We start from the raw sequence: 22709 nt of genomic DNA, 5'->3' as shown, positions 1-22709 counted from the left end.
GCTGAATGGGAAGAATCCCTGTCCCCACTGCCTGGTCAACCCCTGCAAGTCTTACCAATGAGCCAGTCAGGTTGTGCTGTCATCAGCAGTGCCCTGAAATACTGCAAAAGCCGCTGCGCTCAGGAACCGGACCACCTTAGAGACGGAGAGGCTGAAACATTGATCGTCCAGAGCCCTGGAACTTCCCCCCGACGTGAAAAGGCGCTACATAAATGTAATTTTGTTGTCGTCGTTGAGACCGCCACTGAGGATTGGCTCGATTCCGACACTCCGTCGGCCACAGCTCCAAGGAATCCCCGCTTACCCCCCCCCACCCCAGCCCACGCCCCCCCCAAGGAGGTCAGTCAAATGATCTCTCTGCACAAAAAAGGGTCGAGTGAACCAAAGTGAACACAATCCACGGTGCCCCGTGCGTTGGTGCAGCTCCGGCCGCCAGGGGCCGCTGTTGAGGGAGGCGTCGGTCCGGGGGCTCTGTCTTGCCGGTCGGGAGGAGGTGGTGGCTGCGCAGGCGCGGTGGCGGCTGACTGCACGGTGCCGAGGCAGGTGGCGGTGTGGAGAGGATCCCGGAGTGGAGTCGGGAGCGACGGCTACAGGTAGAGAGGCGGAGAGGCCGCCGCACTGCCCGGGCGGGCGGGCGGGCGGGCGGAGGCTCAGCCCCGGCCAGAGGCACAGCACAGCCCCCACCCCGACCCCGACCCCCACCCTCCCGACCCGACCCCCGACACTTGGGAACAGTTTCTAACCGATTAAAAGTAGTGGGAGACCCGGGGCGGCGGGAGGGGGGGCCCTGGGCTCAGGGCTCAGGGTATGGCGGGGGGGGGAGGGGGGGAGGGGGGCGGGGGGAGGGCAGAGAGAAGGCGGGACATGTGGTGAGAGTGTAAGAGATGGTCATTTTTTAACATTCCGTTTTCTGAGTCATAATCTTACATTTTTCTCTCCTTTCCGCCCCCCATCTCTCTCTCTCTCTCTTCCCCCATCTCTCTCTCTCTCTCTCTCTCCCATCCTCTCTCTCTCTCTCCTCTCTCCCATCTCTCTCTCTCTCTCTCTCCCCATCTCTCTCTCTCTCTCTCTCCCCATCTCTCTCTCTCTCTCCCCATCTCTCTCTCTCTCTCTCTCTCCCCATCTCTCTCTCTCTCTCTCTCCCCCCATCTCTCTCTCTCTCTCTCTCTCCCCCCATCTCTCTCTCTCTCTCTCCCCCCATCTCTCTCTCTCTCTCCCCCCATCTCTCTCTCTCTCTCTCCCCATCTCTCTCTCTCTCTCTCCCCCATCTCTCTCTCTCTCTCCCCCATCTCTCTCTCTCTCTCTCTCCTCTCTCCCCATCTCTCTCTCTCTCTCCCCCCATCTCTCTCTCTCTCTCTCCCCATCTCTCTCTCTCTCTCTCTCTCCCCCCATCTCTCTCTCTCTCTCCCCCCCCTCTCTCTCTCTCCCCCCATCTCTCTCTCTCTCTCTCCCCATCTCTCTCTCTCTCCCCCATCTCTCTCTCTCTCTCCCCCCCATCTCTCTCTCCTCTCTCTCCCCCCCATCTCTCTCTCTCTCCCCTCTCCTCTCTCTCCCTCTCTCTCTCACTCTCTCTCTCCCCCCTCCTCTCTCTCTCTCTCTCTCTCTCTCCCCCCCATCTCTCTCTCTCTCTCTCCCCCCCATCTCTCTCTCTCTCTCTCCCCCCATCTCTCTCTCTCTCTCTCTCTCCCCCCCATCTCTCTCTCTCTCTCTCCCCCCATCTCTCTCTCTCTCTCTCTCCCCCCATCTCTCTCTCTCTCTCTCTCTCCCCCCATCTCTCTCCCCCATCTCTCTCTCTCTCCCCCCATCTCTCTCTCTCCCCCCCATCTCTCTCTCTCTCTCTCTCCCCCCCATCTCTCTCTCTCTCCCCCCATCTCTCTCTCCCCCCATCTCTCTCTCTCCCCATCTCTCTCTCCCCCCATCTCTCTCTCTCTCTCCCCCCATCTCTCTCTCTCTCCCCCCCCCCCCCACACCAAATCCCTCTCCTCCCATCCCAACAAATGTAACCCAGAAATAATTGACTGGGGTCAGAGCAATGGAAAACCTCAGTTCCAACCAAACCTGTACGGTGTTTCATTTTTATTCCTGGCTTTTGATAAGAGCACCGTAGCATTTTCCCAGTGTCTCAGCACTTTACAGGATTTCGCTGGAAGTGTAGTGACTGTATTTGCAGGTGAATTTGGAGCAGCCAATTTGTGCCCAAGTCGATGTCTCACAAACAACCATGGAGTGAATTAGCAATTTTATCTGGAGGATTATTGGTCAAAAGGCATTGTAAGGATCGCCCTTTTTTTTTGAATAGTGCTGCATGTGATCTTTAATATTTCTCTGAACTTGCAAACCGGACCTTGGTTTAACGTTACGTCCTAAGAATAGCATCTCTGATAATGCAGTTGCTCCCCCAACACTGCATTGAAGTGTCAGCCTAGATTATATAAAATCACAGTCCTTCGCAACCTTCAGGCTTGCACTCACAACGTCCTGAGTTGGAGGCAAGAGGGCTATCAATTGAGCCAGATTGACACCACAACTTGTAGGCTGGTGTTACTTTTGTGAGAATTTAGGATTAAAACTTCTGACTCTTTCAGTCCAATCTAATGACACTAATTTGAATCAGGGAAATACAATACAAAAGTACAAATGGTAAGAGCAATAGCAATAATCAAGTTCCTGTACTTCACAGATTAGATGGTTGAAAGGTTTTGAGGTCCTGCTTTAAATTAACCTGCAATGCATGTTTTGCTGCATTATTGCAATATGATTTTTGTTGGTAACATGTTTGAAATCGGAATATAAGTGCTTCAAAATAGCGGTAAATCCTGAAAACCTATTTTTCAAGTAGGTGATGAAGTTGGCAATTTTGAGATTTTATGTATTAGGCCAAAGTATTGATGTGGTGACAAGTTTTTGTTAACATTTTAAAATTGAAATATATATCAGCAAACGTGCATGATTAAGTTTTCCATACAGATCAACTCCTTTCAACTTCAGCTAGTGCATTATCACTGGGAATTTGGGCTTTGAGCACACTGTATAAATAAATTCAGGACAGTTATGGCTGATTCGAAGAGACTTTAATAGATCTATATGTGGCAATGGATATCTCATTGGAGTTGTGGAGGCAGCAATTTGTGAGAGATGCAGTATTTTGTGAGATGCAAAGGATCAAATGTAACAACAGTAGAAAATGCAGTAGGACAACAGTAATATATGATTGCCTACGCTTTACTTGGAATTTGCGAGTAGGTGAGTGCAAGAAACTGATTGTTATATAATAGGCTGACTTGAACTTTATGGCTTAATGACTTTATAATGTCTCACATTTTGTATCTTTTTAATGATTCAAAACTCTGCTGCCTTCAAAACTCTGTCACCTGTGTGCTCGCCCATTACCAGACTTTTGACTCTCTGGGCTCCCATCTCCCAAGTTCTTGCCAAGCTCCACGAGCTACCTGTTGAAGAACGGATTGATTTCAAGATTCTCACTTTTAAATCTCTTCACACCCTATCGCCTTCCTACCTCTCCTATCTGCTCACACTCCATCCCTCTACCAATGCCTTCGCTCAGCTGGCACGTTCCCTCAACTCTTTCGCTCCACAAATGGCGGCTGTGCTTTAATAATAATAATAATAATCCTTGCATTTGATATAGCGCTTTTCACGTCGGGAGGACATCCCAAAGGGCTTCACAGAACACACTGTAAAATGAATTGACTGTATATTTGTGGGCGAACGCAGCAGCCAATTGCGCACAGCAATGTCCCACAAACAGTCGTAGATTGAAAATGACCCATTTTTTATTATTGTTTTGGGTTTTTGGAGGGATTATTATTAGGCGTGTGGAGTAAGGAAACTTGCCCAAGGTTTGGCCCTGCCTGGGATTGAACTCAGGTCTCTCGCTTACAAAGCGAGTGCTCTAACCACTGAGCTACAGGACTCCACAGCTTTCAAATATTATGCCCGAATCTCTGGAACTTCTTGCCTCAATCCATCTGTCTTGCCCTCTCTTTGGAAGAATTTCCTCTTTGACTGTGCCTTCAGTCGCTTCCCTTTCGAGGTCAGGATCAAACCATACAGCTGCTAAATGCTTTGAGACGCAACCAGCGTTTAGGGCACTGTATCAATGCAAGTTGTCATTTTAAAAAAAAAGGTCTTTATAATAAGTTATCATCTGACATCAGAGATAACTATTTTCTTTTTATAAAGATAAACATTTTGTTCACGTGACTTAGTAATCTGTTTTCAGAACGTACTGCTGTGTAGTTTGAAATGCATTTTGCTGGCTCAGCAGTTCTTTTGAATTGGAAAAGCTTTGTTTGATCACAGTAAAACTTAATAAATAGTAAACCTCAGTAGTTGATATAAACATGATTGAGTAGTTAAGTGATCAAAGGGATTTTAGGAGTTTTTTTATTCTCTACCGTTTATAGGGTAACCAGTGCAGTTTGAGTACAGTTTAGAAAGTAACCATTGCAGTTTAAGTTTTGAGATCTGCAGTTGTGATGCTGAGTAGCAATTCTCTCCAACCAAAATACCCCACTGCACCATCTAGTGGTTTTATTGTATTACTATTTACAAAATCTGAATTTAGTCATTGAGATTGACAAGGATGAAGTGATCACTTGGAAGTTGCTATAAGTTTATTAAAGATTGTAATAATAATAATAATCCTTGCATTTGATGTAGTGCTTTTCACATCTTCTAGACGTCTTAAAGCGCTTCACAGAATAGAGTGTAAAGTGAATTGACTGTATAATTGTGGGCTAAATGCGGCAGCCAATTGCACACAGCAGTGTCCCACAGACAGTTGTGGATTGAAATGACCATTTTTTTGAGGGATTATTATCAGGCGTGTGGAGTAAGGAAACTTGCCCAATGTTTCACCCTGGCGGGAATCAAACCCAGGTCTCTCACTTGCAAAGCGAGTGCTCTAACCACTGAGCTACAGGACTCCACCTGTAGTTCAAAAGTTGTATATTCTATGCAAATCTATGATTGTAGATGTCAGCAGGCAATGTAACAGGCAGCACAGCAACAACTTGCATTTATATAACTATCCTTCACACAGGATAGCATCTTGGAGTGCTTAGACTAGAAATTAAAAATGCATAAGCATGATAAAACTGGATAATGTTTCCTTGCTAAATAGTGGATATGTGAATAGACTTCCAAACAAAGCAGTTGTTGCATCAATTAACTCCCATCAAATAATTTTCTTGGGTAACTATCAATGCTAATTGATTTGTGAAAGATTAGAACTCATGGCTCAATTGGCTGAGAATTGTAATCATCAAATTTGATCTCAGCAAAGGATAGTTGGAGTTGATGGATTCATTTTTTTGGATTGATAAGTTGGAACAACTCTGAAGAATTATGTAAGTGGTCCCGAGCGCACTGGGACTCTACCATGCATGGGGGAGGGATATAAATGCAAGTTGTTGTTTGATGGTGTGATTGAGAGAGCAAAGGAATTCAGCAATCGAGTTATGAATTGAGCCAGAGGCATTTGAAGTTGGATTAAGGAAGTTAAGGCGAGAAGCAGGAATATAAAACTTTGAATTGGAATTAGAATAGAAGTTGAAAACAGTAAAGTTAGGAAGAGGTGAATTTGGGTTTCAGCAAGTAACAGTGACAAAATAACTAGAGATGGGAATGTTACAGAAGTGCAAGTATAAAATACACAGTCACTGCACTTGATTGTATGTCCTCTGAAATGTTTTGGGCCATCCTTCTGATGTGAAGGGCACTATCTGAAATGTAAGGATTAATATTGTTAAGTTTAGGGTAAGGTGGAGTCCTGTAGCTCAGTGGTTGAGCACTCGGTTTGCAAGCTAGAGACCTGAGTTCAATTCCAGGCAGGGCGAAACCTTGGGCAAGTTTCCTTACTCCACACGCCTAATAATAATCCCTCCAAAACCAAAAACAATAATAAATTGGTCATTTTCAATCCATGACTGTTTGTGGGACATTGCTGTGCGCAATTGGCTGCCGCGTTCGCCCACAAATATACAGTCAATTCACTTTACAGTGTGTTCTGTGAAGCGCTTTGGGACGTCCTCCTGACGTGAAAAGCGCTATATCAAATGCAAGGATTATTATTAAGGATTAAGGTGGAAAGAGGAAGTAGCAGGATAAGGTGAGTGTAGGTTAGAGTGTCTTACAGACTGCGGTGGAGTTTTAGACTGTCCTTGAATATTGCTCATATAGTCAATACAAAGCAGTTCCACCTTAGTTTTCAAAACCATGCAGATAAGTTACGAGAGATTTGAATAGTAGTATGCGAGAGGGGATTAGGAGAGGTGGAGTCTCGTGGTGTGGACTAGTTGGGCCAAATGGCCTGTTTTCATGCTGAACAGTTTAAGCAATTCAATGAATGAAGAAATCTATTCGCTTAATTTCTTAAATATGACCAGCTGTATGCCTCAACCACCTTTCCTTGGTACCTTATTCTATTTGCTAATTGCCCTCTGTCAAAAACATACTCCCAAGTAAATTCTAAACTTGTGCTTCCCAACCCTGAACCTGTGCCCTTTTGTGCTGCTGTTTTGTGGGTATGGTTATAAGTTAAATATTGTTTAGTATCTTTTCTACCTCTGGGATGTCTCTTTTTGAGAGTGAAGAACTCGAGTTTACCGAGTTATTCCTCCCAAACCAACCCTCTAATATTAGGGATCAGCCTCGTTACTCTGCTTTTCACTCCCTTTCACACTAGCAGGCCCACATATTTTTGTGGTGACCAGATTGAGCCTGACTAGAGCACTGTATAGTCTGAGCATAACTTTTGAAGATTGGATCTGAACTGATTTCTATTCCAATGTATGCCAAATCCTGTTATGCTTTGTTATGTTTGCCCCAAATAGTGAGTTCAACAAGTCAACTTTCCCTTGGCAAATGTTAGCCCATCCATGGACACTTATTTTTAGTTCTATGCACAGTAACTTGTATACTGTTTGTACTTAATTTTTCAGTGATGAGCTCCGGTGCATACCCTGTTGTGCTCTTGTTGTAAGGTCCTGACTGCTTCTTTTGATTTCCTCCTTCCCCTTACCCCCCTACAGTCTGTGGTGCCATAGGCTGATCTTATCTGTGAATTTAACGATCTTGCATTGAGTCTGGGAAACCAGGTCCTGTATAATAGGACAAGTGGATTGGATCTATATTCTGCAGTTCTGTTTGATAACCCTAAAGGGGTTTGAGGTGAAATTTCTGCACCACGTTTCCCCCAAAAGATTAATGTTGTGAAGGGAAAGACCCTGATAGTTGTAAGGAGAGGCCTTGATAGAACTAATTACATTCTCTCATTTTATGTATTGTTTTCATAGAGCTGGATTGGATAATGAAACAAATTTGTATGATTTTCATTTATAAATCACTTTATATTGGAACAATGTACCAAGCAATATAATGGAGGTGCACCAAGTGGTTTTGTTCAAAATGCAATGATATCCTATAATAGTGAGTAAATGTACTGGNAAAAAATATTTTGGTGGCAGAAATGGGCTTTTATTATATTGAGGCGATTTAGTGCATCTTCTAAACCAGTGTCTAATGTTGTAATTACTGCTCAGTATATGTTTGAGTTTCATTTCTTTAATATTGTAAGATAATGGATATAAAATTAATTTTTTAGATGCTGTGCACACTGGCCTATGCCTCTTTAATTTTGTGTATTCATAAAATACAAATGTTTATGCAAATGATTCAGTACTAGATTTACACTTATAAATATTTTGTTAAAATCTGTGGGTATTTGGTTCAGTGATTGTAAATTTGCAGCTTCACTACTTTTTTCTGGTTGCCAGTAGAGGGTAGTAGCAAGTCACTCTGAATGCTTGTGATGCAGTAACTAATGATTACTTCACGAGGACAGGTGGGGTTGATGGTAAATCAGTTGGACAGCGTTCCCGGTGATCCTGGCACAGCGAGGAGCCAGCTGGAGGCTTTGTGTTCCTTCGGAATTGGAATTCGGAGTATTCCTGGAAGCTGAGCGACGCCAGGCTGTGGCTCCCAGGCCGGGGGAGTAAACAGCGAGCATCAGTCCTGTGACCGGTCGAAGGAAAGGGTCAGGAGCGGGGGGGAGGGAGAGGAGGGAGGGAGGAAGGAAGGGGAGGTAGAGAGAGAGAGATTGTCTGTCCCACCCTCACTGCGCCCCTACAAATCTAAAGCCATCACCGCCACCGCCCCCCCACCATCTCCTATTCAATTTATTTAATAAAAAATTGGTCAGCCAATCCTCGACTGTTTGTGGGACACTGCTGTGCGCAATTGGCTGCTGCATTTCACCCACAAAATACGGTCAATTCACTTTGCAGTGCATTCTGTGAAGCGCTTTGAGACGTATTGAAGACGTGACATCAAATGCAAGGATTATTATTGTTTACTGCATAAGATTAAATGGAACAATTTACTGGACACAAGGAGTAAGAGCTGAAGACAACTTAAACCTGCAGATTTGTAAACTCTTCGGAAAAAATTCTCCAACAGCCTTTAACTGTGCTATAAGTATAACTAACACAGTTGAAATTACCTAACTTAGCATAGGGCTTCATAATTATATTAGTCATAATATTGCATAACATGTAGGAATGATAATAAAGTCATTGTCACTATGATAAGCAAGCAGTTGCTTTTGCCGAATCACTCTGTGAGTTGGCTTTGTGACTAAGTTGTAGACTAAAACCTCTAGACCTACCAGGATTGACTTTATTTTGCAAGGTTATAAAATTCTGCTTTCTTTATATATTGCTGTTGGCGACAAGTGAAAGCTGTCTCCCAGCCTCTGCTCATGGCATTGGAGATGCACACTATACTATGAAGTTTGACTGTTTGTGCACCAGCTTGTTACCGTAGGAGGCAACTTTGCACCTCTCCATTAGTTCATTTTAGATTTCATTGGTATTTTATCAATGTTCTCCAAATATGAAGGCTGAAATAAAGTACTAATTTAAGAGTTCTCCAATTCCTTATTACCAGTTATAGATGTACCTAAATTGTTGTACCTGTGCCAGTGACACGAGTTAGCTCACATAGGTTTAAAGATCAGTATTGAAATATAGAGGGAAAATAGTGTTTATTTGTGTTCTTGCTATAATGTGATGTGCATTTGTTTTTTTTGGCTCATTGCATTGCAAACCTCTAGATGTCAGTGTGCGATAAGCCTCTGTTCATCCTGTTTCACAGACTCTTGGAACATTGTATTTTTTCCATGTGGCAAACAGCAAAAACAACAAAATTACATTTGTAAAGCACTTTTCATGTCAGGAGGATGTCCCAAGGCGCAGAAACCTATTATGTTTCATTCATTGAAATATTCCTGATGTGTTCTCATATTTTCTTCAGATTTTCTTCTTAACTGTTATTGCCAATTTTCATTTTCTCTTGCTAAGCAACATTAATTAGCTTCTGCTGCACAATTGGTGGCTGTGCCTTCAGTCACTACACCCTGAAACTTTGGAACACCTTCCGTCTCGCCCCCTCTTTGCCCATCTAAGGATCGCACCTTTCTACTGTGCCCACGGCCACCTCCTCTTCCGCTTCCAGTTCAGCAACACACAACGCCATTGTTTAGAGCTCAGAGACGCTACAACAACAACAACAACAACAAGATTCCATTTATAAAGAGCCTTTCACGTCAGGAGGACGTCCCAAGGCGCTGCACAGTTGGGTCATGACCCGAGCAGGGGGGAAATGGTCAGGGTGAGGGGAGGGAAGGGAGGGAGCGAGGAGGGGGGAAATGGTCAGGGTGAGGGGAGGGAAGGGAGGGAGCAAGGAGGGGGGAAATGGTCAGGGTGAGGGGAGGGAAGGGAGGGAGCGAGGAGGGGGAAGAGAGTCGAGAGGGGAGCTGAAGGCTACCCCTCATGAAGGGCGCTACGTGGGTAGTTGTTCTACCCAGTGATAGAATATTGTAGATCCATTTGGCAGACGGCAGGGAAAAAACCCTCCCCTACTTGATTAAGTGAGGTCGAAGGTCATGGACTAGAATTGCATTGACAGGATATTTTACATTGGAGCCTCATCCTGTTATCGAGTGATGTTTACTTATACCAGTAGGACTCATTGGATAACTATTAGGCATTGGAACCTTTTTGTTAAGCAGATTACAGTATAAGGCTACAATCAGTGTCCAAGCTGAAATTAACTGACTCAGTACAGACCAGTGAACTAGGAGCTTTCTAGTCTTCATGACTCAGTGTCACATTGATATTTTCCCACTCTTTCAACAGGATGTGCACAATTATGATTTACATCAGGGTGATCCAACTGTCAGCCCTCGGGCTGCATCCGACCCGGGTGATGGTTTCCTCCAACCCATGAACACAATTGCACTGTGTCTGGACCCAGGCTTGGTCTGACCCAGTAGGAAAAACAGTGGTTAACAGCAGAGCCTGTCAAACACTTTCAAACAGAGAGAGAGATACAGAGTCACAGAGAGAGAGAGCAAAATAGAGATACAGCAACACATGCAGATGGAGAGAGATGCAGATACAGAAAATAATAAATAATAATAATCCTTGTATTTGATATAGGGCCTTATGTCTTCGAGACATCTCAAAGCACTTCTCAGAATATACTGTAAAGTGAATTGACTGTATATTTTGTGGGCAAAATGCAGCACAGCAGTGTACCACAAACAGTCATGGATTGAGTGACCAATTTTTTTTTGAAGGAATTATTACCCCCGGAAAAGCGATCCACCAATCGACTAACAACCGGGTTCCTGCTTACTGCTGGGTAAACAGCCGTGTGAGTAAGGAAACTTGCCAATGTTTCACCCTGCTGGGAATCAAACCCAAGTCTCTCACTTGCGAGGTGACTGCTCTCACCACTGAACTATAGGACTCCACAATTTGACTTGATGAGGGATAGTAATGGGAACTGCAACCCCTAGCTTATTTTTGAATAAAAATTGCATCCACGTGGCACAGTGCAGTGAGAGCAGTGTTGTTGCTTGCTGTTGCTGCTCCTCTCCCCATCGAAAGCTTGCAATGAAACTAAAATATAGTGAAACTAAGTAATACAGTTACACAATTGAAAACATACAATTTCTATATGGATCCGAAGGATTACGTTTCTGGAAGGGAAACACAAAAATATTGCTTATTCGACCTGTAAACATTTCTCAAATCTGGCAGAGATTTTTGTCTGTAAGCGATATCAAGGCTGAGCATGATCATGTCCTCACTAAATGTCCTTGCTTGTGGCAACACACACACACACATACAAAACCACTTTCCATTAGGCAGTTAAAAATATAACTTCTATCTGATTTTCTGCCCTCCACCTCCCAGACCAGAGGGACCTGGGGTAAATTAAATGTAGCTCGGTTGCATATTCACTTATTATGTGGTTTTACTGTGGAACACGTTCACCTGTGCACTAGACAGGAGCTTTCGCTCAAAATGAGTGGTTTTGAGATCATCAGGCTACTGCTTTGCTGTGAATGTGCAGAGCAGCAAGAGATATCAGCGGCAACCTAATGTTCTGAAAGTTGACCATTTTAGTTTACAGCTAAGTTTAGCTTAAAATAAGGCCATCACCAGGTCACCGCCAGTCTCACTTCCTGCTTTGTGAACGCATAGCAAATGGGAAGTGATGTTGGCAGTGACCTGATGACGTGGAAGGTGGCCATTTTTCTTTTAGTACGGATCTATCCAGACTACAGGAAGCGAGCCACATAGTGCACAGTGAAACCAGTTATTGCTGCTTATTACCGTTGTAAGGGTTAAATAAATTCAGGACCCTGCAGTGAAGTAAGAACCAACAAAAGTTTCCTTTCAAATAGTAAAATTTAATTAAAGATTAGTAAAGAAAATGCATATCAAAGTTATACGTTTCATCAAATCAAAGTAATGCTTAGGACAGGTTAGTAAAATGGATTGATCCCAAAATGGGTTGATCGGATCAATATAATGGCTTTGATGTCAAAGTCGGCTTGTTAATGTGCATCGATCCATGTTGATTGTAGTATATCCCTTTCCTCGAGATTGGTTGCGATTAGCTGCTCCATTCTCTCTTTGATCTAACCCCAAAAATCTCTTGATACTTTATACCTTTTTGGTCACACACCAAAAAGCCTGTTCAATGTAATGTTAGAAACGCCAGCTGCAAACTAAGTACAAACTTTATCAAAATTTCAACAGCTTGTTTCAAAACAAGTCTTCCACCGTCCTTGGCTTTCAAGCAGATACAGCTTTCTTGAAGAAACAAGTCCTTGAGCTTCCGCGATTTTTCTTTGGTCAACCCTTTGGTCAACTCAAGCAACTTGGATTTTCAAAAGGCGTTTCATAAAGTGCCACATAAGGGACTTGTAAGCAAAATAGAAGCCCACGGTATTAAAGGGACAGTGGCAGCATGGATACAGAACTGGCTGGGAGACAACGCGGAGAGTGATGGTGAACAGTTGTTTTTCTGACTGGAGGGAAATGTGCAGTGGTGTCCCCCAGGGGTTGGTATTAGGACCACTGCTGTTTTTGATCTATATAAATGACCTGGACTTGGGTATAGGGAGTACAATTTCCAAGTTTATAGATGGTACTAAGCTAGGAAAAGTAGTAAACGGTGAGGAAGATAGTAGCAGACTGCAAAAGGACATAGATAGACATAGACAATTTTTTCACACCGTGAGTTGTTTGGACCTGGAATGCATTGTCTGAAAGGGTGGTGGGAGCATTAATTTGATTTGATGAAACGTAGAACTTGATATGCATTACATAACATAAGGAGTCCTGTAGCTCAGTGGTTAGAGCACTCGCTGTGCAAGTGAGAGACCTGAGTTCAATTCCAGGCAGAGCGAAACCTTGGGCAAGTTTCCTTACTCCACACGCCTAATAATAATCCCTCCAAAAAAACAAAACAATAATAAATTGGTCATTTTCAATCCACGACTGTCTGTGGGACATTGCTGTGCGCAATTGGCTGCCGCGTTCGCCCTCAAATATATATGTGAAGCGCTTTGGGACATCTAGAAGACGTGAAAAGCGTTGTATCAAATGCAAGGATTATTATTATATAACTAATTTGTATTAATAAATATCAATTGAAGAATTTGTGTCGGTCATTACTTCACCACAGGGTCACAAAATTAATCAACAATATGCAGGTTGAGATTTTATGGACCCCAACTGTGTAATAATGGAGTTCTACTTTCCCAACTAAGATCAGCTAACAGCATAGACCAAGATTTGAACCTGCAACCTTATGGGCTGCATGGCTAAGTGCTGCACTAGCTGGTGTCAGTTTAAATGAACTGAACTAAATTTAGCTATATAAGTAATATCCTTAATATTATTGTAATTAAGATTACATGTTAAGATCCATAACTAACTACTTTATTTGACTTCCATATGCAGTTAACCTCTTGCTTAACCTAAGCTACCTACATTTCTTTGTGATAAACTATGATTTGTAATGTTCTGGTTTTCATTGTATTACAATGAGTTTAAAGTGAAGTGTAGTATCATTCATTCGTTAATAATTAATTTTTGCAACATCATTCTCGATAAAATGCACCTTTGCTATCTCAGTCTTTTTGTATCTTCCAATGAGTGTGCTGTAAATGAGTCTTGCAGTTTAAAAAATAATAGAAATATTATTTGTGACTTTCCTGTTGATATTCATTTATTTTCTGTGATTAACCTTTATGAACATAAATGCTGAAAGTGCTGTTTGCTTGCTTCCCAGGTTCTCTATGGATATCACGAGTGCCAGCACTATTGTCCTACAGGCCTTGACTCAAGCAACCAGTCAAGACACAGTTGTACTGAAGCCAGCTGAAGAGCAGCTGAAACAATGGGAAACACATCCTGGTTTCTATTCTGTTTTGCTGGTGGGTTATATTTTCATTAATACTATCTCCAAGTAAAGTATCTCATAGTTCAACAGACACCACTGCATTCTTTACAATTACTCAGTTAAGCAGCTTAACTCATAGGCCTTCATGGTGTTTGCATTATCAACTTACCTTTGTAGTAAGTTGGGTGTAAATTAATTTTGTCTTTTGGAACATCTGGGATGTTTAAAATTAGGTTTAAGGTCTTTTCCGATTGTTCTCTTCTTTTTGCTGTTAGATTAGCTTCATGACTGAGTGTAGCTTAATTTAAAGCCTTAATAAAATTCTCTGTTAGATTTTAGTTATTCAAAAATCTAATGAAATTTAGGTTGAGATTATTTGTTGTGTTTTTAGCAAAAAAAAATCTAGTATTGTCCTGTCCCAATCTGCTCTCTTGAACTAATTACAATACTTGGAACTAGAAATGATGTGTTGTAATGAACAGGTGTTCTAAAGTGTTGGAGAGAATGATTTACAATATTGTGTATCGTTCATGTTGTTGGATGCATCCCTGAGGTAGCAGAAAGTATTGGCTATCAGGAGTGTTCAAATCCTGCCAAGTTTCACTTATGTTCGTATCCTGAAAATAACCTTTTAGGTGCTGGGGGGCATTGTACAGTGGATTTCTGTAATTGTGCTGTAATTTAAATTTTAAAATGTGTTAAAAGAGCAATAGATTTTTTTTGGCAGCCTTGATTAAGTAATTAAAATTGTTCTACCATAGGCACCTCTGTATCATTCTGGATGTCTCTAGGTAGAACTGCATATTCATCTTATTTCATTTTACATTTCGCTTCAAATGACTAATCCATCAAGTGACTGTCCTTGGTGGGGAGGTAAGCAGGAGCTAGACTAGCTCCAAGGTGACATGTTTGGTAACAGAATGTCATAATCGAGCTAACCCTCTGTGGCGGTCTCGGTAGTCCAGTTCCTGAGCCAAGCAGGTCTGCAGTACTCCAGGGCACTGCTGATGACAGTACCGTGCACAGACCCAGAGAAAGAGAGACACACACAGAGAGACACACATACACAGACACACAGAGAGACACACATACACAGACTCACAGAGAGACACATACACAGAGAGACACACACTCAGACACAGACACACATTCTCAGCGAGACACTCACAAACACCTAGAAAGACATACACAGGCATACCCACAAACACATATAGGAGAGGGAGACACAGACATACTCACAAACAGAGAGAGAGAGAAACACACACACACACAAATGCATATAGACATCCTCCCGACATGTTAAGCGCTATACAAATGTAATTTTGTTGGTGTAGAGAAACATACACAAAGACAATCATAAACATTCTCTCACACACACACACACACACACACACACACAAACAGACAATCACAACAGCGGGGCCTCCGAGTGAAGCCGATTTGTCTCTCGTGCCACACCACACATGGGATTCGGGAGCCGTCCCTCTCACAATGATATCAGGTAAACAGCCGGGGGGCTCGCAGGCCAGAAACTAATGTTAAAATCCCCCAATCTGTGGAGGAACAGAGAAATCTTTAGTTGCACATAGAACTTTGGAAGTGTGATTGTAAGTGCAAAAAAAACATAAAATGAGAAAATCACAAGAGAATTTCAGATGAAGAAGGTCCTTTAACCCATTTGATCTTATGCTTCCAGAATAGCCACACTACCATCCTACCATTTCAGCACTGAGCTGTTAACCCTGCTTGTTAACCTGTTCTAACAGCAACAACTTAGGTTTATATAGTGCCCTTCATACGGATAGTGTCCCAGAGAACTTGTCAGTGGTAGAGTCTGATACCCTTTGCGAGCCTAAAACTTTATCCATTGGTTCTGTCTCAGTGCATCCAAAAGTATTGTTTTGAGTTTGCCTTCTCAATCCCATTTAAAATCTTATATTGTAATTCCATCAGGTCCCCTCTGAGATATGTCAAGTCTGCAGAGCCTTAGTTTGTATAATCTTAGCTCATTCCTGTAACACTGGATCATCTGCATTGTTCTCCTCTACACTGCCTTTAGAGCTTGTCAGGCCATCGTGTTGCATAAGACATATATAGAGCATTGAATGTAAAAGTAAAGAACCGATGAATCTACAGAAAATCCACAACTGGATTATGGAGTCCAGTTTTGGACCTCCTTTTCCTCCCCCATTATAAAATAAATATCAGAGGCATTGGGAGAGTACAGTTTAGATTCACCATGAGGAAGGCAATGATACAAGTTATGATAAAAAGTTTACAAATCTGAAGCAGAGAAAGTTAAGGGATCTAAAAGATGCATCTAAATTATAAAAGTGAGAGGGTAAATAGTGACAGATTGTTAAGGTTATTACGAGAATTTTAGTGGGTAGGATAGAAGCAACTTTTTCACACAATGCTTATTAGGAATTTGGAATACTATATCGCATGTGGCTTTTCAAGTTGACAATTACAATATTGAAAAGCAATAGGATAAATGGATGAAGGTTCATGATACGAAAATGTATGGAGAAAAAAATGAAAAAATTGAAATATGTAGCTGAGAGCCAGCACATGCACAATGGGCTGAATCTCTCTTCTGTACTGAAGTTTCTTTGACTCTAATTGAGCTCTTCTGATGTGTAAAGGCACTACCCAGGCATGCACACCAGCGGGATGCATGTTTAATTCCTTGGCTGTGCTAAGTTAATTAATCCTATCCCAGGTTAGCCTGTGGGGCACAAATGGTCTCATCACATGAGGTTAGAGAAATGTAAAATCAAGTAGGATTCTTGCTTTCTCTCCCCCCCACCCCACCACCAAGCTAGTTGTGTTCTTTGGATGAGAGCAGGATAATATATCTGTGAATCCTTGCATAGTTGAAGATTCTGCTGACACTCGGAAGTTTAGGGGAACACATAAATCACTATTTGGCAAGGTATCCGAGGGCTATCAGTGAAGTTGTGCTGGTGATGTTTTTTTACCTCAGCAAAAGTTAAAGATGATGGAAGTGGCAAAGAGAACTTCTTCACTCCAAAAGCAAAACAAAGCTTTTGTTTGGAATGCAGCATTTGTATGAATTTCAAGACCTGTATTTGGGATAGTCCAATGCGATTGTACGTTGTAAACTTAAGGAAAGGAGCACTGAAAGGGATTGTTCGAAATTAGTGCATTGTCCCCCTGACGTGAAAGGAGCTATACAAATGTAATTTTGTATTGTGATCTTTAATTGCCATTAGAATAGTTGGGACCTTAGTTTATATGTCATTTAAACCTAATCTTTATTAAAAAAATTAAATTATACATAGTCAAACGCAACATTTAAAATCCTCATTGTTTTCCTGATTTCCTGTGACCAAAACATATTTTAAGAGAATTTGAATTGTTTGCTAATTTAATGTCCAACTGCTGCTGTGATGGACATCAGCCAACGTAGCACAAACCAATGAAACCAGTGGAGATCTTATTTTTGTTTGTATTTCGGTAAGTTATGTATAATGTATATAATTTTAGAGGGGTCTTGTCTCAGTGCATTGATTATTCACTGAACAGGCAATGTAAATCGGTTTTCGGAAAAATACTGCTCTTGTAATTTGACTGCTTCTCATACAGGGATACAACAGCAGCAGCAACTTGCACTTATATTGCACCCTCCACACAGGGTAGCATCTTTCCGCTATTGCCAGACATCCGGCTGACCAAAAAACCCCAGCTTGGATTCAAATCCTTGACCATGCTCCCGACATGAAAGGCACTATCCAAATTTAATATGCTGTTGTAGTTGAGAAGCATTTTGAGACATTAATCTTGTAAGTGCTATATCAAAAGCAAGGATTATTATTTATTGTTGTGTTTAAGCTTCAATGAAATGCAGGCATTTACTCTAAGAATCTCCTCACAATTAAAATTCCTAAAGATACTGACAAATAAGTGGAGGATACATCTTCAGATCAGGTTTTATTCATTTGCTTGATAATGGTAGATTGAAATCATAGAATTTTACAGCACAGAAGGAGGCTATTTGGCCCATCGTTCCTGTGCCAGGTCTTTGAAAGAGCTACCAACTAGTCCCACGCCCCTGCTCTTACCCCAAAACCCTGCAAATTCTTCCTGTTTAAGTATCTGTCTAATTCCCTTTTGAAAGCTATTATCAAATCTGTTTCCACCACCCTTTCAGGCAGTGCATTCCAAACTGAAATAACTCTGGGTAAATTAAATTGTCGTCGAAGGAGAAAGAGAAATACTGAATTCTGCTCTTCTCATTTTTAATTTTTTTTTAGGTATAGGTTTACTTTCTGTGTGATTTTCCATTTAAAAATTAATTCAGCTGGAAAACTGCAATCAGCATCTTTAGGAATTTTAATCATGAGGAGATTGTTAGAGAGTAAATGCCTGCATTTCAGTAAAGCATAAACACCACAATAAGTAATAATCCTTGCTTTTGATATAGCACCTACATGTCAGGAGCATGGTCAAGGATTTGGATCTGAGGTGGGTTTTTTTTGGTCAGCCGGATGTCTGATGTGGAAACCCATCACTATGCTTAAGCGCATATGGGATATACTCTATATGTAGTACTATGTATTTTGCAGGCGAACATGGCAGCCAATTTGCACTCAGCAGTGTCCCACAAACAGCCATGGGATCCTTAACATTCACCTGAACATACATAAGGGACTCTGTTTAATATCTCAACAGAAGGAAGGCACCTCTAACAGCACAGCACTGAAGTGTCAGCCTAGACTACATGATTCGAAGTCCCAATGTAAACCTACAACCTTCTGACTCAGAAGCAAGAGTGCTATCAACTCAGCCAGGCTGACGCACTCATGCAATACTCCAATTGGAAATGTCCCAACCTCTCTCGCCTCTCCTCGTACCTATGTCCTTTCATTTCTGCTCTCAAGATGAATCTCCACTATGAATGTAACAAAACACAGAATATTTCTGTGCATTTGAGTTCAGCATGTGACAATTGTTCCTTTTCATTGATGAGGGGCCATATTGCTCTGGTCATTTCATCTTCATCCATTTCAACCATAGGATTCTCTGCTTTAATTCTCTTAACATCTATGGATGGATAGGAGACATCTCAGTCAACTGTAAATCACTTCATATTTGATTCCCCCTCCCCATATGTGATCTTAAGTACAATTAGCATAGAATAGTAATAATTGTTGCCTCTGATAAAGTGCTCTTCATGTCAGGAAAGTACTATGCTCTTCAAGAGATTTGCTGTAAAGTATAGTGACTATTTATAATTTTTAGGCAAATATTTTTGTATAATCTGTACTCATCCAGCTGTTGTCCCCTGACAGTCCTGTTTTCCTCATGTCCTGATTTCCTGAGCATTCTGATCCTGTGCACAATCTAGGACTAGCGATCACTCCTTTGGTATCATGTCCCTAATATTATCTGTTATAATAATAATAATCCTTGCATTTGATAAAGCGCTTTTCACGTCGGGAGGACGTCCCAAAGCGCTTCACAGAACACACTGTAAAGTGAATTGACTGTATATTTGTGGGCGAACGCGGCAGCCAATTGCACACTGCAATGTCCCACAAACAGTCGTAGATTGAAAATGACCAATTTATTATTGTTTTTGTTTTTTTGGAGGGATTATTATTAGGTGTGTGGAGTAAGGAAACTTGCCCAAGGTTTCGCCCTGCCTGGAATTGAACTCAGGTCTCTCGCTTGCAAAGCGAGTGCTCTAACCACTGAGCTACAGGACTCCATGTTCCCTCTGTGCAACAAGTCTGTGTTTTAAACCTATTCTGATCTCCCAGTCCCCAGTTTATTACAGAAATGAAAAGTGGAACTGAACTGTGGCCAGTGGGAAGCGCATGTTTAAGAGAACAAAACCAGTATTGTACAGATCGGGATCCCAGGGGCAGCCATGAGCAAAGAAAAGGCTAGTTTATGAGAAAGAGAAAGGAAATCCAGTATTACAAGTTTGACTTTATAGAAAAGTCCAGAGATTGTGTTTTAGCATCAAAGATATTTAAGAATGTATTTCCTTTCCTTCTGGTAACCCACTACAAGAACAGCTGAATGAGGAGGTTATTGCCACAGTTGTATGAATAACAGATCCTCGGGATTGCAATTAAAATGCATTGAACGGTTTCACCATTAAGTTCACTCAAGGTTAAACTTCAGAGAGATAGACCATTCCCTCCAACTGGCTCCTGGGGTTCAGTGTGGCTCCTTATGGATAGTTTGGCTCCTGTTCTCATTACTACCACATCACCTGCAACGCACAGGTTTACTGAATGATCTGTTTTGTCCTCACGGACCAGTGATCAAATTATTAACTGGGCAAAATTAGACAATTTGCACTCAATATTGCAAGGAGCTCAGGTTGTGAAGGCTCAAAAATATGCTGCTGCTAAACCTCATTCGAGAATTACAATGGTTTCTGCAGCCAGTGCCTGAATCCTATATGTGTCCCGGAGACTCACAGCTCTGTACTAGTCGGGAAACAATGAAAGTTCTGGGTTTACATTTTTTTAGCCAGAATAACACTAAATGTTAAAGATTGTAGATGAATTCACAGTCTCTGTACTAGGCACTGTGGATGGCTGGCAGAGAGCAGTAGGCTGGGCTTCTGCAGGCAATGGTGCTTCTCTTTGAAGCAAGAGTCTTCAGTAAATCCGCCATCTCTGCAGATGCTACCATCTAATCTGAAGGCAGGAAGTTTGCTTGTCCCAGGGCTTGCCTGCTCAGTGTTATTGATTGCATTAAAGAAGCCGCTCAGACATCACACCGTGAATTACTGCAGGCATTTGAGAAGTATTTGCATTCCCAACAAAACTCATTGCTCATATGACTGTATCTGGAAAAGCAAGCCAATGTTACACATAAATATTCCAACTAGTCAGTGAATTCCTGAATGGATCACTATCTGAGATTAAAATTTGGAATATGTATTCAGGGTAGTTTTCTCTACTGTATTGTCTTCCCAATACCAACTCTATGCTCATACAAGAATGGATCAGGAAGAATGGCACTGCTTTTTATTGGTTGCTTGGTCAGCTGGATGACAATCCACAGAATCCCATCCAAACCACATTGACAACAACTTACATTTATATTGCGCCATTTATGCAGGATAGCATCTCAGAGCATTGACAATTTCCCGTATTGTAAGCCACCTACACATGGAAATTTCCCTGTATCTGGAATACAGTGTGCACTCTCTCCCTAGCATCCCATGCTCCACATCCCCCGCCCCAGCCGCCCTACTATCGGTGGCCGGGCCTTCAGCTTCTCAGCCCCTAGGCTCTGGAACTCCATCCCCCAGTGCCTTCGCCGCCTCCTCCCTTTCCTCCTTCAAGGCCAGTCTCAAGACCTTTCTCTTCGACCGTGCCTTCAGCCCCCCTCTCGACTCTCTACCCCCTCCTCGCTCCCTCCCTTCTCTCCCCTCACCATTTCCCTCCTGCTCGGGTCCCAACCCAATTGTCCAGCGCTTTGGGACGTCCTCCCGACGTGAAAGGTGCTCTGTAAATGAAATCTTCTTGTTGTTGTAGCAGGACACATCATACTCCCCTCATTACAGAGATTATTAGATGCAGTTTAACGAGAGGAAAGAGTGTGCGTTGGGGTTCTGCTGGAATCAAACCAGTTAAAACTGGCAAGTCCGCTCCAAGGAGACCTGCAGAGCTCCCCCCCGCCAACTCCTGCACCTCAATTTAGACATAGATCCATACCCATTGGAGTGATGCTTCCACGTTGGACCAGCATAAACAGCAGCTGCCAACCTCTTGGCATCCCAATCAAGGTGGTTACTAAACCCTGGATTTGTGAATGGGTGTCCACAAATCCAGACTCCAGGTAACACCTTCCAGCAGCAGGTCCCAAGCCTCAGGTTCCTCATCAGCTATTTGACAGCCATCTGCCTTCAGGTTAGTGGGAGGAACTTCCCAGGACAGCTTCTGATGTGCCAGCACCTTAACATTCTATAGGACCATTTATATAATAATAATAATAATAATCCTTGCATTTGATATAACGCTTTTCACGTCTTCTAGGCGTCCCAAAGCGCTTCACAGAATATACTGTAAAGTGAATTGACTGTATATTTGTGGGTGAACGCGGCAGCCAATTGCGCACAGCAGTGTCCCACAAACAGTCGTAGATTGAAAATGACCAATTTATTATTGTTTTGTTTTTTGGTGGGATTATTATTAGGTGTGTGGAGTAAGGAAACTTGCCCAAGGTTTTGCTCTGCCTGGAATTGAACTCGGGTCTCTCACTTGCAAAGCGAGTGCTCTAACCACTGAGCTACAGGACTCCACTTTGTTGTGGTGATGTGAACGCTCACACTAGATTATTTGCATTTAAGAATTCTTGTGTGGGAATGGCGTGGGGAGAGCCTTCATATTGGGGAACTGCTGTCATTGTTGTCCCAATACCACCCACAGTATATAGAAGAGGAAGTCCTGTCATGTTCCTTACAGTTCCAAGTCCTTCATCTTGAGATGAAGAGCCTTGAGATGAAGAGCCTTGAGATGAGAGCCTTGAGATGCTACCCTAACGTGAAGGGCGCCTATGTAAATTCAAGTTGTTGTTACTAGGACCAAATCCATGGAAAAGAATCATTAGTCAGCCCATTTGCAGTGTTAAGGCGGACTCATTGGAAGAATCTATTCTGTCTCCTTTTCTATTGACACTCATTGCTGTTCTGACTGTCCTTGAAATTTGGAGATTAAATTTGAGCATCTTAAATTTGACTGTTTAAGTGCCCAAATATTAGCTTTGGAGTTTTCCTCCCTAAATTCAACAGATTTTCTGCAAAGTGAAACTTTAACTAATTTTTTTTTAAAAACGTTTTGTATTAGCTTATTTTGTTTCTTCACTTACCAGCCTTTGATAATGGCAAGTAAAAGATAGTTTATAGTATTTGAATAAAACAAAAGCAGCAC

The 22709-nt window shown here is 42.2% G+C and overlaps 1 protein-coding gene and 1 non-coding gene across 4 annotated transcripts in view; one reads left to right on the top strand and one right to left on the bottom strand.

Annotated features, from left to right (window-relative positions):
- Positions 1–483: 483 nt before the first annotated feature.
- The window catches only part of ipo11 (importin 11), a 258056-nt gene continuing 235830 nt past the window's right edge, over positions 484–22709 (top strand). For all 3 annotated transcript variants that reach the window (XM_007892133.2, XM_042335013.1, XM_007892131.2), the window contains exons 1-2: positions 484–593; positions 13678–13822. In XM_007892133.2, coding sequence (XP_007890324.1) covers positions 13685–13822 — 138 coding nt within the window. In that variant the 5' untranslated portion in view covers positions 484–593; positions 13678–13684. The remainder of the gene's footprint in view (positions 594–13677; positions 13823–22709) is intronic.
- Positions 3864–3935, bottom strand: trnat-ugu. The gene has a single exon. It is a non-coding gene; the product is annotated as a tRNA-Thr (tRNA).

Source organism: Callorhinchus milii, unplaced genomic scaffold (genome assembly GCF_018977255.1).
Source record: "Callorhinchus milii isolate IMCB2004 unplaced genomic scaffold, IMCB_Cmil_1.0 Scaffold1, whole genome shotgun sequence".
Taxonomy (NCBI): domain Eukaryota; kingdom Metazoa; phylum Chordata; class Chondrichthyes; order Chimaeriformes; family Callorhinchidae; genus Callorhinchus; species Callorhinchus milii.
This window is presented reverse-complemented; position numbering and strand designations above follow the sequence as displayed.